We start from the raw sequence: 19,171 nt of genomic DNA, 5'->3' as shown, positions 1-19,171 counted from the left end.
GCACACAGGGGACCCCCTAGAAATGCAGCTGTGCCTGTGCCAAATGCGTCAGAGCTACAAAATCTCCTTCTTGTCTCAGGGAACACTGGTCTACATACCTGGGCCACTGGCCTCATTGCTGGCCCCCTCTGTTGGGTGGTCAGGGGTCTCCTGTCTGGGCTTCTGGCTGAAGGCCAGGAAGAGGTGCGTGCTCAGTGGCTGAGGAAGGTCCACCTCCAAGTACGCCCTCATGAACAGCTTGAAGACATCGTAGCTAATTGGCTGAGAAGAAACAAAGAGGACAGAGAAACTGGGGAGGGCAGGCAGGCGAGAGAAATGGAAGAGAAGCAGAAAGAAGTGGGGGGCACTGGTGGGCTCAGGAATGAAAAGGCCAGGAGGTGATGGAGAATGGCAGGCACAGGGAGCAGGGGACAGGAAGCAGGAAAGAGATGACACTGGTGGTTGCATGTCGGGACTGGCAGGAGGCTTCTGTAACAAGACATGTCCAAGACTAGGCAGAAAGCGGATGGTGGGGAATGAGCATGACCACACAGGGGGACTCTGCCCGAGTTGATGCCCACAAGCCAGACAGTTCTCTAATGAGCTGGATTTGGTCAGTGTCACGGAATCCTAGTAAGATGAAGAAGGACGGAGTGGAAAACACAATGGAAAGATGGTTCTTCTGTAGGGTCTCCATTTTTCTACTTAGGCTGAGAGGGATGTGATTTCTGAGTGCTCGGGTCTCAGAAAAGAGGGAAAAACAGGCTCCATCCTTCATGAGTCTCATAACTGATCTTCCCTGGATGAACCTCAAGAGAACCGGAGAGGGTATGTGTCTGGCTCAGCTGTTCTCAAAACATGCCCTTGTGAAGGTTTTCGGCACTGGGAGAAGAGCCGAAGGGCAGAAGGTAGAATCAAGAAACGCGCCCCAAACTAGAACCTCTCCCAGCTGCCTCTCTCCCACCACTGCCTGGCTTCTGGTCCCGGGTTGGGAGCAACAGTGCCAGAAAGGGCTGCTGTACTCAGCAAACGCTCAACAAAGACAGTCTGCAATGAGTCATCACTGGCTCGTTCTCTGATGGCATCAGATTCTTCATCAAATCGGCAGATGCTCCTGGAAATCACTGAGGAAGCTCTCCTCTAAGATCTGCTGTGCAGGCTTTTGTAAATAATAACAGCCATGAGAAAAAAAAAAAATCCCTTTTTAGGGAGCCTACTTGGCTCTCCTTCCAAAATGCTGATAGCATTTAACCCCTTGTCTCTTCTAGAAAATCTGGGAGCCTTTCCGGAGCCATGAGCTGGCTCAAATATATGCCATCAAGTCTGGGATGCAAAGTTTTGGCCCCCAAAACAAGGGATGATCTCCTGACCCCATTGGGAGGGAGCTCAGGAGGCAGTTTTCACTTGCCCTAGGCTGTCCTTTGCCGAGGGGAGGAAGCCTGATTTGGTTAAACAGAGGATAATGCAGGCTCTTAGCTCATTAAGGCATCTCTAAGCAAATGGTGGATTCATATTTCTTGTGACAACTACCCCCAATCTGTCTCTATCTCTCTGTCTTTCCTGAGTCTCTGTGTCTCTCTTTCTGACCCTATCTCCACAGCCTCATCACCCAAGTGTTCTTCCCCACACAACCTTCTCTCTTTTTTTTTTTTTTATCAGTCTGCAAGAGCAAAAGCTGTTCTTCCTACTTTCCAAGTGGAACCCACCAACTATGACCCTTGATTCCACCCGCCCTCCCTCTGAAGGCATCTCCCAGCATCTGCTTCTCTACCTGCAAGCATGTTCAAGGTCACTGTTCCAAAGAAATGACTGAATACTCCAGTTACTACCCTGTCCTTCTTCTCTTCCCCTTCTGTGTTCCCTGGCCAGACCACACTAGCCTGTTAACTCTTCAGTCCTATTCAGTCTGGGTTCTGGCCCATCACCTCTGAACCCACTCTCTTGAAGGTCATCAATTCAGGTGTCTCTTTTTTGACTCGCTCATCTTTGGCTTCTCTGTAGCATTCCCTCTTCTTTACTTGAACTTTCTGTTTTCCACATTGTTGTTCTATTTTGGTTTTCTTCATTCTCTACTTTGATTTGCCTGAGTATTTATTGATGGCACAGTTATATTTTAGAAGGCTCCTTTTGCATGGTCTTCACCTTCACACTATTTAAATTGGCAAGTACTGTTTGCAGTGTACAACTGACCCTTGAACAACATGGGTTTGAACTGTACGAGCCCATTTACTTGTGGAATTTTTTTCAGTAAGTAGAGTACAGTACTGTCAGTGTATTTTCTCTTCCTCATGATCTCCTTAATTACATTTTCCTTTCTCTGGCTTCCTTTATTGTAGAATATAGTACAGTATATACAATACAAATAACATATAAAATATATGTTAATCAACTGTTTATGTTAAAAGTAAGACCTCCAGCCAACAGTAGGCTATTAGTACTTAAGCTTTTCAGGGAGTCAAATTTATATGTGGATTTCCAACTATGTTGCGGATTGGCGAACCTAACCCCCATGTTACTCAAGGGTCAACTATAGTTTTGAGCCCCAAAGTATCCCGTTAATTTTTTTTTATCAAATTGAGAACTAGCAGCAGAAAATATTTCTGGAACACTGACTATACTAAATGATTTTTTTTTAAAAAAGAGAACATTTGGTTAAACCACATCTAATATAACACTCTTCAAAAACCAAAGCTGAAAGATCATCAAAGAAAGCAGTTTGGGATTCAGGGGACCTCGTGACTGGTCTCAGCTCTACCCCATTTCCCTCTCTTTGTGAACCTCAGTTTCTTCCTCAGCAGATGGTAAGTTTGAGAAGATCTCAAGTTCTCAACTTCTATTAGCCCCCCCCTCGGCCAGTCCCCTTACTGACCCTGCAGCTTCTGCTACCTTTGACAATACCAGGCTCTGTTTTGAATTCCCAGTCATCGGAGACTAGGTATTGTCCCTTCCTTCTATTCACTGTTCTTTTGCCACATCTGTCACCTCTGGGTCTTTTCTGTGTGTCCACTGTCCCGCTGCCTCCACCCATACAAGAAGGCTCTGGAGGCCCAATGTTCCCCGGTTTCAGACTTCGGTTCTGTGCCTCCTACCTGGACCACTGCAATACTTCTCAATTTGCCTCCACCCCCATCTGTCAGTCCTCCCATCTTATCTATCCTTGCCAGATTGATCTTCCCAGAGCATAATTCTGAACAGATTGCTTCTCTACTCAAAAACTTTCCATGCCTCCTAATTGCCCATGGGAGAGGTGAGATCAGTTTTAAAATCACATGACCCTCTATAACATTTTTGAGCATGCATTCCCATTTACCTATACTTAAAAATTAATACATGTACTCCTGTGCTCCTCTATTATACCCCATAAAACATACACAAGAGAAGAAATTAGAAAACAGAAGATAAGATAAAAAAAATCAATGTGACTGGAAGGTCTAATTTGCAGTGTTCCCACACTCCAGTGGGTCATCTCCTATATTCCTTGAGTCCTCTGGGATTCACAGCCCTCCCATAATCCCACTCCAACCTAGATCTGTAGCTACTTCAAGCTCTGAGGTCATTCTGATCTTTTCTCCTATGATTCCCTATGTGTACCTCTACACTCTGTCTGCACTTATCTCTGTATTCTTTCCTGGTCAAGCCTCCACGTGTATCTCATAAACTGCTTCCTTCTCTACCTGTTAATATTCCAACATATTTTAGCTAGACTTTAAGGTCCAGCCCAGATGCACCTCCTTCAGAAAGCCTGGTATGATCTCCCATACCTGAATTTCTGTACTTTGTCCCTTCCATTCATGTCCTATGACACTTTCATCCGCTGCTCTCTTTTTAATACATAGTTGTTTATGATAACTACATCCTTAGTTCTTCAACTAGATCTAGAGTTCTGGGAAGGTAGTGAAATATCCTATTTCATCTAAGTATCCCCCCAAACCATCTATGACAGGTATTTTAATGGATGTGGGGTTTCTTGCTATATACTTGGCTCCCATCAATTATTGTAGGGCCTATTCAGTCAATGTCTATGTACTGAGCCTCCTAGGTACAAGAAACACCTTGGGGAACACACCTTCAAGAGACTCAGGTATTGAAATAATTCCAATACAGCATCAATAGTGATGAGTATGGGAAAAGTACTGACAAACTACTATAAGAACTTAGAAAACAATGATGGAAGGCATGTCCAACCACTCATGACCCTAATCAGGGGAACAGGATGGCATAGAATAAGCCCAGAAACAAAGATCATACACATCAGAAGAGCCCAGACCTCCTCATGTCACTGAAGTTCTGAAAGTTCAGTGACTTGCCCCAGCCACCCAGCAGCAGAGTAAAACCGGAAGCCTGATCTTCTGACTCCCAGTCCAGTGCTCCTGCTCCCATGTCTGTTCTAGGTCTCAGTGCTAACAGATGGCTCCCTGCCACTCTCTCTAAGAACCTCAAGTATAGTATGCAAAAAAAAAAAAAAAAATGTGGCTGTGTGCCACTCTCAGAGCAGTATCTGAGTTGTGAAGAGTGAGTTCTTTATGAGCACAGGCCAGGCTCAGATGCACTGCCAGTGAATGTGTGATGGGTAGAAAGTGGCTTACTCTGCCCAAGCCAGACAAACAAACACTCTGAGGCATGCTGGCAACTCTCTGTGCTCTGGAGTAACATGCTGGGCACTGTCATGGTGCAGGCCCGTTTTCTTCCCAGAAACTGCCACTTTCATATAGGAACTAACTGGGCACTTGCTGTTTCTGCAGTCTGCTTCAAGAGTGAATTCTTGCACAGGTCAAAAAAGGAGGGGGGAACTAGATGGACAGCTTATTGTGCATCAGGCAGTTTACGTTCATGATCTCATTTAAGTCTTAAAGCAACCAGGGCACCTGGGTGGCTCAGTCCTTAAATGTCTGCCTTCGGTGCAGGTCATGATCCCAGTATCCTAGGATCAAGCCCCACACGGGGCTCCCTGCTCAGTGGGAAGCCTGCTCCTCTCTCTCCCACTCCTCCTGCTTTTGTTCCCTCTCTCGCTGTATCTGTCAAACAAGTAGAAAATATCTTAAAACAACAACAACAACAACCACCGTGTGAGGTGGGACTATTACCGCTAGTAATAGCAGTGGATGAAAAAAATTCTGAAAACATGAATAACTTGCTCAGAGTCATACAGCCTGGGCAGAGCTGGGCTCTGTGCTTCCACATGTCTGAGTCCAAGATCACAAGGCCACCGAGCCACCGTGCTCCTCTTACTCCACCATGTACTGGTTCACTTTCTGGCTGTTTTTTGCTCTACTTGATTCTCCAGAGTATCACTCAGTGTTTAGGGGCAGTGGCCCGGCTTGTCGCGGCCAGATGCGAACTTTTATTCTTGGCCTCGCTTTCCTAGCTACTTGCCCTTCAAACGACTAACTCATGCCTCCTTGAGACATTTTAGCAGCAGTAAGCCATCAAGCTCAAGAGCAAGTACTTGCTTTTTGTTTCCCCCACCCCGTGCCGGGACATTACACCTACTAGAAGCCAGCCACACTGGGAGAGAGAATAAAACCAGAGTGACAGAGCTTCCCGGCGACACAGCAGTTCCAGGCATGCAAAGAGTGGGGGGCCAGCTGGATGAGGCGTGGGTGGCAGCAGGCTCCTAACAGCCAAGCTGCTCTCCGCTTCTGAAAGCTCCCGTGGCCTTCACACCCTCGGTGGCCCTGACCAAATTGTTCCCCTCCCACTCTTCAGCCTCAAGGCTGTCGGGCTGATTAGCAGCCCCCACCCTTCTTTGTTCCTGTGTTTCTGGAGCTGGGGGTGAGGGGTGGGAGGGGCAACAAGTTCTTTGCGGCTTCCCCATCTTCTCTGCATGGCTTCTCCTCAGGAATGTTCTTTGAAATGGCTCATTCTCAGTCTGTCTCCTGTACGGGCAATCTTCCTCCTGTTTCATTCTCCAGAGGACTGTGCACTTTATCCAAAGCCCCTGCTCAGGTAAACCTCAAGGACATGTGCTTTGCTGGTTCCCTGCCAGTGCCCAGCAGCAGAGCTGACTCAAGGGTCACTGAAAGGATGACAATACCAATAAATAATGACCTGCCTTGTCCCAAGTCTGTCCTGCTGATCAGTCATTTTTCTGCAATTAGCCCTCATGAAAGGACCTAGGATCAGGGAAAAGGAAGTTGAATTTAACACATTCTGGGGAAAGGAGTCAGAATAATAATGGATACCACTTTTTAAGTGTCCTATAAAGTGTTAGACATTTTGCAAAAATTATCTCAATCCATCCACTCATCTGCAAACTTCAATGTCTTTGCTTGTTGTGATCTTCAGGTCACAGATGAGGAAATTGAGGCTCAGAGACGTGAAATATTATTTCAGGCCACACTGCTGGTTGGCAGCAAAGGCAGAAGTCTAACCTAAGACCACGAACCTTCAGAGCCTGCCAACAGGGAGTAAGTTCTGGAGGGCAAGAACCGTGCTTCCTCACCTTTATATCTTCTACAGTGCCCAGCACGGTGCCTGGATGCTCAAGAAACATGAGATGAGTGGAATCGGAAAGTAGGGGAGGTCTTGCATTCATTTACTCATTCAACAAATATTTCTTGAGTGCCTGCTATGAGCCAGATACTCCTCTGGGCACTGGGGATACTGAAATGAACAAATATATAGCATGACAGTTGGTGAGGAATACTAAGGAGGACAATAAGGCAGACCAGGGGGATAAGAAACATCAGGAAAAAGGGCTTAAAATTTTAAATAGAGAAGGTGACATTCACTGAGAGGGTGATCTGAGCAAACACTTTAAGAAGTAAGGAAATAAACAACGTGGGTATCTGTAGGAGGAACATTCCATGAAGAGACGAAAGCAAATGCAAAGGTACTGAGGTAGAGCAACCTTGGCTTGTTTGACAACATCAAGAAGGCTATAAGAGCTGGAAAGGAATGATGAGGAGAGTAGCAAGAGATGAGATTAGGGAGTAGACAGAGGTAGAGATGGTAATGACTTTGATTTTAACTCTGAGTAGGGAGTTGGGGAGCCATGAGGGATTGTAGAGCAGAATAGTGACATGATCTGACTTAAATTTTAACAGATTGCTCAGGATGATTGTGAAGAATAGGGTTTAAAGGTCAAGAGCAGAAACAAGGAAGGAGCTCAGTTAGGTGACTATTACAATAATCTGGACAAAATAGGTAGTGCAGGTAAGGGTGGAAGCAGTGCCTGTGGTGAGATGTGACTAGACTTTGGATATATTTTGAAGGTTGAAGTGGCAGGGTTTGCTGATGAATTGGACATGGGATGTGAGAGGAAAACTCAGTGATGACTCCATAGTTTAAGACTGAAGAACTTGAAGAAAGGAGTTGTCATTTATGGAAATGGGGTAGACTGCCGGAAAAACAGGCTTCACAAGGGAAGATCAAAGAACTCAGACTAGCTTATGTTAAGTAGGAGACAGCAGTTTGATTTTTCAATAGAAATGTCAAGTTAGAGGGATGAAAGGAAAACCAGTGTCCTGAAATCCAAGTGAAGACAACAGAGGAGGACCTGACCAACTGTGTCCAATGCCTATTGGCATTGAGTAAAATGCCTATTGAGTTCAGCTACATTGTGATCCTTGGCAATCCTCACCAGTGGTTTTAGTGGAGGAGTAGGGGGTTATGCTCTGATTGAAGAACTTTCAAGAAAGTGGGAAAAAGAGAAATTAGAGGCAATGATTACAGACAAATCTTTTGCACAGTGTTGCTATTAGGGACAGGAAAGAAATGAGGTAACTGGAAAACTGGAGTCAGGAAAACAATTTTAATATAGGACAAATAACAGTATGTTTATATGTTGATGAGAAAAACCTAGCAAATAGTGGAAAGCTGATGTGAAGGAGATACATATACATATACAGAGAGAGCAATGCTTCCCAATAGATTAGAAGAGGATGGGAATGAATGCATACCTGGAGGGGCTGAACTGACTAGGAGCATGGAGAGTTCATTCCTAGTTATAGGATTAAAGGTACAGAGGCATGTGAGGATCTTGTTGAAGATCTCTTCTGATTTCTTTCTATTTTCTCAGTGAAGTAGAAAGCATGGTTGATGACTTAGAATGAGGATAGGAAAAGGGAAAATTTGAAGACAGGAAAGTATGATGGAGTCTTCTAGGACATTAAGAGAATGCTTAAACTTGGCAAAAATATAAATGGTTCATTTGAGACTTAGGAGAATATATGCTGAGAAACAAGTTCTTTAAAAGGAGCTAAACTTCTAAGAATGGAACAAATTATGGAAAAGCTAGAACATAGGGCTTTTCAAAGGCTTGAAATGGAAACGTTCTTACCTCATGTGGGTCATACTGTTTGAGGCTTCCACCCTCATTAAATTCAGCCAAGACATCCTTTATCTTCTTGGAAGAATCTAGAGAGACATAATGCACATGAAATATTGTGAACAGCTCATGGGAGCTGGGCCAAGTACATTCTCCCTGTCTAACCTTAGTTATGATGGCGCCAATCCTCATTCCCAGGGCTATCTGGAGAAATCTCACCCTTATCTGCCCTTATCCCCTCTTATTTCTTTACTTATAGTCTCTCTCCTGTTTTATGAACTATCTTTCTAAAACACAAATGTGATCTGATCAGTACACTTCCATGGATCTCAGTTTTCCCAGGATAAAGCTTAGCTCCCTTGCTTGGTACATAAGTATGTGGTGATTTGACCTAGACCATTCCTCATCTCTTTCTTTAACCTTCTACTCACCCTACTTTTCAGCCCCATCAAATCACATTTCCATCAGTCCCTGATTACACTGTGTATTCATTCACTCCTTCGTTCTTTCATGGAGTCTGTTCTCTATGTTGTAAACTTCACTCAATTCTTGGTATCCAGCTCAAATGCCAACTCCTTTGTAAAGTCTTCCTTTATCAGTCAGAGTTCCCTCTCCCGCATCCCACATGACTTGTACACAATTCTGTAACAGATCTTGCCATATAGTGTTATAACTGCCTCTCTTACTCCTCTCCTGCCCCAGTTCTACCTTGAGACCTATAATTGGTTAGTGAGTCTTTGTATACCATATCACAGTCTGACACATAAGAAAGGTTCAGAAAACCGGTTTACTAGGTGACTACATAAAATCTGAGGAGAAATGTTAAAACATTTAAATTTTTGTTGACTAAATAAGATGGATGGGCATTAAGTCCACTGATGCTCTGTCCTTGGTGCTGAAACAAAGACTCAGAGTCCGTGAAGCATAATGACTTAGAAAATTCTCCTTTCCATTGGAAATAATCTGGAAACTAACAGAAAAAAATACGGCTTCTTCTTCTTCTTTTGAGTTTTATAAGGAAATTGGGAGTCTAGACAAGGGATTCGATAATTGTCATTATAAACCCATCCTGAGTATATCCTGTGTAGTTATCAGAACTCTAGACATCAGAGAAAACCAGGGTCTCTGTGCTCTCCTTGTCTCAGAGTACTGTGGATAATTAAGAGCTTCCCAAGCTCCATTACTGCCATGATTTGAAGATCTGAGCAAAGGGCAATGTTATTAAAAATTGACATAGTGTTCCTTGGTGTTTTTACAGAGGGCTATACTCTCTCATAGGCCTGCATAAAGTAGATGTGCACATGGGCTGCTCTCCACGGCTCTGCTGACTTGGATTCAATCAAGCACAAGTTATAGTCATTTTAGAACTGAGACATATTGAAATGCCACAGGAAAATGTTGATGTTGCCTAAAAATGGACATTTCTTCCTGAAATTCAAAACTAATAGCTCAGTGAGATCCAGGCAGCAGATGTCATCAATTTGGGCTGCTTCCATTCAATTCAGGAAATACTATGGAGGGTGAGAGGCTGCAAGGTACTATTGATGAACTAGCTGGGGAGATTATCTGAATAATTGTTCTAATGGCCAGCCTCTAGTTGGGGCCTTTATTGCATAGTCTCATATACTCTCCCCTGCTGATCCATGCACATTTGGTTATATTTTCTTCAGTTTACAGATGAAGAAGCTGAAATTCAGAAAAATTAAGTGACTTGACTAAAAGGGTTTTAATTCAGGTCTAGTTTGGCTCAAAGTCTGTATTACTTTCCCTTAAGCACTAGTCACTGTTACTCCCCAAACCGTGGCTGACACAAGAGAAAATATAATTAATAATAGCTATAATACAGAAGCTCCATGAAGAACAGACCAGAGAAGTAGAACGAGCAGGAAAGAAGTAAAGTTAGGATGACAGTAAACTTGGGTGGGGTCCAAGGATGTCCCATACAGGAGGTAGAGTTTGAGAGCTGAGGTGTAAAGAATAAGTGAGGCTTAAAAGATGGACAAAAAATGGAAAGACTATTCTAAGAAGGGGCAGGGTGAACAAAAATACAGAAATGGGCATTACAAGACATCTAGGAAAGGTCAGAACCAGAGAGTAGTTTGGGGCCAGATTTGTGCGAGTCCTGAGTGCCAAGCTAAGGACATTGATTTGAAATTGTTAAAGATTTCCTGAATAGTGGAGTACTGAAATCAAGTCTGTTTTCTAAAGGCCACTCTGGCAACAGAATGGAAGACAACTTAGAATTAGGCCAGAGCTCAGTTAACATTACACATAAATTATGTTCAAATCATTCTATGGGCAGCTCAATTATTTAGAGACGACTACATTTTAGAATCTATTTTAATGGGAGGTTTTCAGGCCAACCAGAGTGGCCAAATCTGGACTGCATTAAAAAGTATGAATTTGGAAGCATGGGTACCCTTGGTGTTGCTTCTGCAAGAGTAGTAAGAGCCAACATTTTGACTGAGAACCAGGGAAGTGATTTCACTTGAATTCATACTCTTGATATTATTGTCACATTTTGGAAATTCCACAGTTGATCCTAGCAGAAATCCTATTTTTGGTTCTAAGTGACTATATATTTGCAAAATCCTGATTTATATTTAAATGTATGCTATAAATGCATGACACACACACACATATGTATATACACATACACAAGTATGTTCATCCTATGTTCACATTCAAATAAATAGGCTTTAAAAAGAAAAACACAAAAAATATATTAAAATCTCCAATTATTAGCCTAAAATTAAGTAGAAAAAAACATCCAAGAGATTGCTGGTTTCTAGATTTCTGTGAGAGTTGTTCTTCACCACACATTTACTTCCATTTGCTTCATGGGCTTTAATGAGCTCATAGTGTTAACACCTGTCCCTTTTTTAAAAAAAGGGAGAAAATCTAATTCTCAAATTTGAGACCCATTCCTTTCTCCTGGGATGTCCTTTGATATTTTATTAGTTCTATTTTTGACAGGCTTCTGGACTGGGTTTCTATTTGCCCAAGGAGGAGTAAGTGGGTACTGCTCCATTCTGTTTCATCTTATGACAGCAAGGAACAGTGAGGGTCATCTTCAGAACATTCCTTGATCTTACCCCAGGCACCGTCTGTGGGTCCAACCGCATAGCCTCAGTAGAGAGCAGAAGCCTATACAGGAGCATCACCACCAACTCAGAGGAGATCCAGTTCTATTCCTAAGTGTCTACAGGAGGGCCATGTCCACAGTTCTTTGTAAGAACTTCTATTTTATTGAGTGCTTACTGTATGCTAGGTACCGTCCTACTTATCTTATATGATTTATTTAAATCTCCATAATTACTCTCTAATGTAATAATGATCCCTATTTTATTTTATTTTTAAACATTTTATTTGAGAGAAAGAGAGGGAGAGAGCACAGCAGGTGGAAAGGCAGAGAAAGAAACAGACTCCCTGCTTAGCAGGCGCCCTCCCCTGCTGAAGTGGGTCTTGATCCCAGGACCCCAGGATCATGACCTGAGCTGAAGGCAGACATTCATCCGACTGAGCCCCCAGGCCCACGAGTGGTCCTTATTTTAGAGAAGAAAAAAACCAAGGTTTATGAAATTTAGATGATTCTTTCAGGGGCACATAGCTAGTAAGTGGGTGACTCTGATTTTTAGCATATTTAATAATGTGACACAGCTATTAGAGTCACTGGATATGTGAACCTGGGGAAATCAGAAGATAAGGCCTTTCCTCTGCAACAGTGCCTCTCAAACCTGGCTACCTGGCTACCAGAACCACCTGAGAAGCCTAAATACATTGAAACCCAGGACTCACCCAAGACCAGTTAAGTCAGCATCTCTTTGGAAACTCAGGAATCAAAATATTTTAAAGCTTCCTGGATGTTCGCATGTACAGTCAAGGTTAAGAACTGCTGTTCTGTGAATGTAATTTTATTGTTAGAAATGAAGACTATCTTAAGAAGCAGCTAAACTTGTTGGATAATTATTGCAAAAGGAAGAAAAGTTTATAACTCTGCTAAATCCAAAATCAACCACGCTTGGCAGACACTCTCTATTGCTGAAGTGGACAAAATGAAGGAATTTTACCCAACAGGTCGACTTATTCAGCTTTGTGGCAAGGCAGGGATACATTCTGTAACTCGTACTGGCAGAACCATCAGCATGCAGTTTTATTCCAAATCAGGGGTCAAGAGCCTCTTTTCCATGATCAAGGTCACTAGTAGTAACAACTACCCTAAGAAGTTTTGATCCAAAATTGTCTCTTTTGCTTTATGTGCCAAGAATTCTGGGACCTTAACCAAACACTCGTTCCTAGTGTTTAAGCACATTCAAAGCCTTTTTAAGGAGAAAAACTGGCCCAACTCACAGGCACCTTCACTGCCACGCTTGTGTGGGAGAGGGATGCCCTCCAACTGAACAAGCAGACAAATTAGGAGATTCAGTGTTTACAGGAGAACGGCAGTGATGCTGCCTAAACCAGAACCCAAAGTTGATGAGTCATCTTCTAGCTAAGAACCCTGAGTATGTGACCACTAGCCAGACCATTAAACTCTGAAATAACTATAACTCGACATTTTGAAATGGGAACCTGAAAACCCATAAATGGCCGTGAAATTATAAGTGAATAATGACTCTCCATGCCTCAAAGTCCCCCAAGAGCATCTCAGACTGAACTGAACACATGCAGCCACTGCCTGAGGTTCCGGTTTAAATGCAGATTCTGATTCAGCAGGGACTGAGTCCGGGCCTGACATTCTGCATTTTAGGCAAGACCCTCGGTGACACTAATTATGCAGGTGCATGGACCTCACTTTTGATGAGAAAGCCTTCAGTAACGCTCTTGTGTATTTGTGGTTGACTAGGAAGGCCTGCCTGTCACAACATAGACAAAACCATGATGCTGAGGCTAGAGGAATATAGTCCATAGACTGAGAAGACTGAAAATGACTCAAACCTGGGAGACAAAGACACAGAAGAAAAGAGAAAGTTGGCCCATGAAAGGGGGAAGAAACCAACAACACCACCTAGATTTTCCTTCTTTCGACGATGGCTGGGAAGTATGAATAAGTTTTCTAAGTATTCCAGGGAGTCAAGAACACAGTGAAGTGCCCAAAAGCAAGAGTGGAGTTTCCCAAGGGTTCTGGAAAGACGGAGAATGAGGTGAGAACAGAGATGCCAGATCCAGGAGCCGTACATCAAGAGGCCCACCTTTTCATCCAGGAGGAGTCAGGCCCCAAAGTGGAATGTGGGAACATGTGTAAGAAGCCCAGCTTTGGAAGCATTGACACATTCTCCCAGCTACGCTTCTTTTCCTGTGCACTGTTTCTGCCCAGCCTAGAGCCACTGCCTGGAATAAATTCAACATTCAATAAAGGTTTGTGGAATGAAGGAGGACTAGAAATGGCACTGGGATTATTGTCCTCATTCCATATGTCCTGTATTTCCAGGGGCATAGGCAGAAAAGCTGGACCAGTGGTGGACAACCTTGGCTGCATGGTGGACTCACATGGTGACCTTTAAACAGCACTGATGCCTGGATCCTAAAGATTAGGACTCAGTCATCCTGGGGCTGGGGTGGGGTTATGTGTGGACAGGGCACTGGAAGGGTTGAAAGCCTCCTAGGTATTTCTAGTGCACAGCCAAGGCTGAGGACCTCTGAGGTCTGCGAATCTACTAAGGGGAACCAGTGGAGGTGGTTAATTCTGCACAGTGCTACATATAGAATAAGAGAAAACTACTTTACATCAAAAGTAGAGGGTTTGGGGGCTCATATCCGAGAGCCCTCTTTAAGAAACTGAGAATTTCTGATTCACCATAAGTGCTATGAATGACTGGTACGGCTTATTTGTACAAGGGACATTGGTATTGATAGCAAAACTTCCCACTTTTTCTTCAAATAATTTGGCCTCATTAGTCATAGCCCACATGAAGGGGGAGGAATGGATCAGACAATCTGCATCTTCTTGTGACTCAGAGTGTGGCCCGTGGACCAGCAGCATCAGCAGCCTAGAAGCTTGTCCAAAATGCAGCATCTCAGAACTCTCCCAGATCTACTGAGTCAGAATTGGCATTTTAACAAGATCTCCAGGAGATTCGTGTGCATATTCAAACCTGAGAGCTACTGTTCCATAGAAGCCTAACCCTATCCATAGATTCTGACTGCTTGTGGGTAGAGGCCTGGTCATCAGAATGAAAGGAAGGCCAGCTGTGCTACGAGAGACGTGAGGGAGAAATAGTGGTGGTTTCCTTCCGAGCTGGAAACAATGACAATGAGACATGACCCTTTATGGACCCGGGACTTCAAGAACATTGGATTAACTCTCACTCCACTGGCTCATGTAAATAATAAGGTTTCAATGGAGCTTACTTAGAGCCTTACATTGTTCCATAAACCAGCCCTAAACATTTTCTCTGGCCCCCGTATTAACACTGACAGGTTTGAATTTTGAGCTGTAATTTACCTACATCTTAAAGTCAGAGACTTTGCGTTGATATGATTCTAATGAAATATATTTCTGAATAGCACAATTTATCTGATTCATGCTTCTTAGATGTACTTTAAAATTTTGCTCTATTATAGTTTAATTGACATGCAAATATATAATATATACATTAATCCCTCCACTGTATCACTGAAGGCTGAGCTCCAGTGGGTACTTTTTATTTAATTTACTGGAACTGGATTGAAGCAAACTGAATTTGACCTGGGACTGAGAACTTTGGTTCTAATTCTTATTCTACCACTGACTTTCTGTGTGACCTTGGGGAAATCATGGAGCGATTCTCAGTGATTGAACACAGGACTCAGTGTTCTCATTGTAAGATGGGTAGGAGTTAGATCTGATGGTGCCTTAAAATTTCTCCCAGGTGTAAAAAAGTCTACAAAATCTAGCAACCATGGACTGATGTCGAAAATGTTTAATTTTTGGAGAATTAAAAGTTAAAATTGATGCTTTATCATTTTTTCCCTTTCTGAAAAAGCTGATAGCTTTGTCCTTGACAAATTATGGAAAAATAATCGCCTCTCCCCGAATATCAGGATTAGTACAATAACCCCATTTTATCTCTATTTGAAGCTGTTAGAAGAGGGTCAGTAGGAGGCTTCCCCATGAGCTCATTCCCTCTGAGGCTGTAAAGAAACCTGTTTCAGCATAGAAACTAAGTATTAGAAGGGCTAAGATGGTCATTTAATCAACTGGACACCCAGGGAAAGAAAACTCAATTGCTTTGAAGTCAATTCTGTTCTATCTTGGGCAGGTCAATGAATCCCTTGCTTTAAGTCCTTCTTTGATGATTTTCTCCCAGTCCTAGGGCTACTTCTGGAAACCATTCAAAATTAACTACACACCTCCTCCCCCAACAGCACTTTTTATTTATTTACTTATTTGAATTTTCCCTTCTCCTGCAAACAGGCATAGTACTCGCAGGCACTTTTTCGTAACCCTGCTGTGAGGCCCCTCACCATACTGGCCGCACTTCTCAAACACCTCCTGGTTTGTCCCTATCCATTGTACACTGTGGTGCCTAGGGACGAATTCAGCTTTCAAAGGAATCTGATCAGGGTAGACAGAATGCGGGTACCAGTTTGCCTTGTGACATACTGTGAGACTATTAATACATCCGATGATCACAATCAGTTGTTCGGCTAAATAAGATAATGTATCAAAAGATATCTCCCCAGCCCCTAGAAGTCTTGCTTCTGGAAAGTACTGAACAACACAGGAACACCTCATGATATACTGTGGCCAGCTAGTCTCCAAAGAGCACTGTCCACAGTCTCCCTGCACCCTGCGTGAGCTGCTCTCCCGTGAGAAGCGCCGTTCATGCCCTCACCCCGTTGCAACTGGGCCAGCCCAGTGGAATGTGGAGATAGTTCTGTTTAGGGACCTCAGAGTCCAGGTGTTAAAAAGGCCTGCTTTTATGCTCTTGGGAGTCCGGGGCCACATGTAAGAAGTCCAGGCTAGCCGGCTGGAGAAAGGCTGCGTGGAGAGGCCCTGGGAGATGACAAAGCACTTAGGGAGAAAGCAGTCCCATGGAGGAACGCTGAGGTAACAGCATGGCAGTGAGTAAGCCTGCTGGACCCTGTGAGGCATCCCACCCGAAGCCCCACACACCACAGAGCCCAGCCATCCCCGCTGGGCCCCGTCCAGATTCCCAAGCAACAGAATCATGGGAAAAAACAAAATGGCTGTTAGAACGCAAGAGGCTGAAGTTGTTTTGATGCAGCAGTAGATAACTGGATTGCACAGATAATTGTTAGGGTGAGGAGAACAGCATACGAAATAGCCTCGCATGTCTATTTTACACACATGCACATGCACACGCACGTAGTGGTTATCACTGGGAGACGGGATCGTGGGTAGCTTTACATTTCATCTGTTTTCATTTTTATACTTGTTTTTATTTTGTGACAAAAATATTCTTAATACCACAGTATGTTTTTTACAAGCATTTTACTGAATCACATTAAGCTTACCAGATAGAAACGTATCAACTCCGTGTGTGTGTGTGTGTGTGTGTATGTGTGTGTGCATATAAAATACTTATCTACATCTCCAAGGGCAGTTTTAACATGGCGTCCCCCCCAACAGCAGAAGGCCACCAGGAAGGTATAGGGGTTTTGTTATATAAACAGAATACACCAAGAGCCTCTTATCTTGAAATTCTTGGCCCCCTCTACCTGGTAACCCCCCTGGGGAAAGTTCCCCATTCTTGGGCTGTACACTCTGGCTATTCTACTACCACGAAGCTCCTGTTTATGTAGTTATGGAAGAGCAGTTGCTATGGTAATGCAATCTGACTGAATACCAACATGTGTCTAAAATTGGTAGAAGTGCCTTTTCCAGGGTTTCCTCTGAGGATTAACCATTTTCCAAGAACTGTAGCTTTTTTCCCTCTCCTGTTACAATAACAGCTCCAGGGTACCTTGTGCAGCCCCGGGAACCTTGTTCAGTCCCGGGACACAAACAAGATGAGGAGGGGTCAGAAAAGGACAACGCTGATTGTTGAAAAAGAGACCCGAGCCACAAAGGAACCCCTTCCTAGTAAATACTCCGGCTTCTTTTTGACCCCTGCCTCCTGTACTGCTTTGCCACATGTGGCCCCCTCTGTTTCTCTGCTCCCTCTACCCACTCCTCTTTTTGCCAGGCCATCTTGCAGGTTCTTCTGTCTTCTTCTCACTTCTTTCCCTTCTCTGACCGGAGGCTGCAGGCAGACCCTTGGCCCTCATGTGCTTGCTGTCTGAGGTGCTTTCATTCTTGTTGTCGTCCCCTCCTTGCTGCCTCCACACAATGATTCCCATGTCAGAGCTGGAGCCTAGCTCTCTTTCCCACTCTCTTCCCATCACCAATCCTCCCAGGCCCATAGGAAACCTCACTTGCAAAGCAGTGTCCTCCACAATGGGCACTTATTTATCATTCTTGCCCCCAGTCCTTTCTTACCACCACCACCACGGGTCTTAGGCTCCGAGTCTGTGACCTGCTTGCAGTACCATGATGACCACTCTTCCCTGCCTTCCCAACCACTTCCTCTGCCTGCAGTGCTCTCCACTACTGCCTCCTCCTAGTGTTTCCGGCATCTGGAAACCAGCCCTGCGTCAGGAAGCCTCCCACCAGGCTAGGCGAGGTCTCCTCCTCGGTGCTCCCCACTCCTTAGCACCTGTCATATGGAACATCATCGTTTGAGTCCCAGCTATCTCTCCCTACTAGGTGGGGAGCTCCTTGAGGGCAGGGCTTGCGTCTCCCTCATTGCTGGTTCCCTGGAACCTGGTGCATCTGAATATAGAAAGGGATATGCCATCACTATCCCCAAATCAACCTTGCCTACCCGTCCCCACCAGCCTTGAATAACAATGTCGGCATCTGCCCTGGGTCCACAGTCTCCAGGGATTATCTCCGCTGGCTTCCATTTGTTCTTCCAGCACAGGTTTCCACAGGTCAGCATTTGTTCATTGCCACAGTCCTCCCTAGCCCCGATACTCAGCTCAGACTAGATTTCATCCCACGGACCCTGCTCTACCTCCCTGATCTGGCAGCTTCTATATTCAGGCCACCAGATCCATGGCCCTGGACTCAGCCACCTTGGTCCCAAGCCATGCTTTGACCCAAGGCATCCTACTAAACCCACCCTCCTCTCCTTCTCTCCACAGAGCCCATAGGTTCTCCTCACCACCCATACACAACCCTCTTTGTGCCTCTCTCCCTTTGTTTCTGTTGTTTCTCGCCCTCCCCTACTATCTACATAGTACTCACATTTTACACTTCTGTCCTCCATAGCGGTCCTCCCAGCTGAATCCTCTGTTGTGGGGTAAATTGTATCCCCTCCCCCGTAAAATCATATGTTGAAGTCTTGACCCTGGCCCCAGTGCCTCAGACTATGACCTTATTGGGAAATAGGATCCTTACAGATGTAGCTAGTTAAGATAAAGTCATATTGGAATAGGGTGGATCTAATCCAATATGACTGTGTCCATATGAAAAGGGAAATTTGGATATGGATACACACACACACACACACTTAGGGAGAATGTCATGGAGAGACAGGTAGAAGGCAGCCATCTACAAGCCAAGGACAGAAGCCTAGAACACATTCTTCCCTTACAGTCCTCAGGAGGAAACAACCCTACTGATATCTTGACTTTGCACTTCTAACCTCCAGAACCATTAGATACTTACTGTGGGTCTAAGACAACCAGATTGTGAGTACTTTGTCACAGGAACGTAGCAAACTAATACACTCCCCCATACCAATTTCCTCTAGCTTTCAATTCCCTTCTCCCTTGTATGCTCAGTTTAGACAGCTCTGCCAGAAGTATTTGCCTGCTGCCTTAAACCTGCTCTTTGCTTGTGTTATGAACACATTTCTGATTCCCAAACCAGATTCTGATTCCTCAAGAGCAAACCTTTTCTTTGTGCTTCCTTTTCATCCCTGAGAGGGACCA

General features: G+C 44.2%; 1 protein-coding gene across 5 annotated transcripts in view; it reads right to left on the bottom strand.

Moving 5' to 3' along the window:
• The window catches only part of DGKG (diacylglycerol kinase gamma), a 197,322-nt gene that overhangs the window by 139,131 nt on the left and 39,020 nt on the right, over nucleotides 1-19,171 (bottom strand). For 4 of the 5 annotated variants that reach the window (XM_032338301.1, XM_032338304.1, XM_032338312.1 and 1 more), the window contains exons 3-4: nucleotides 8,261-8,337; nucleotides 99-261 (exon numbers count right to left, since the gene is read on the bottom strand). In XM_032338301.1, the coding sequence (XP_032194192.1) occupies nucleotides 99-261; nucleotides 8,261-8,337 (240 nt within the window). Of the gene's footprint in view, nucleotides 1-98; nucleotides 262-6,421; nucleotides 6,583-8,260; nucleotides 8,338-19,171 lie in introns of those variants that run through there. The other variant, XM_032338303.1, reaches the window with a different exon arrangement.

The sequence above is a fragment of the Mustela erminea genome, chromosome 1 (assembly GCF_009829155.1).
Source record: "Mustela erminea isolate mMusErm1 chromosome 1, mMusErm1.Pri, whole genome shotgun sequence".
Lineage (NCBI taxonomy): Eukaryota > Metazoa > Chordata > Mammalia > Carnivora > Mustelidae > Mustela > Mustela erminea.
Note: the sequence above shows the minus strand (reverse complement) of the source record. Positions and strands in the feature narration are given on the sequence as shown.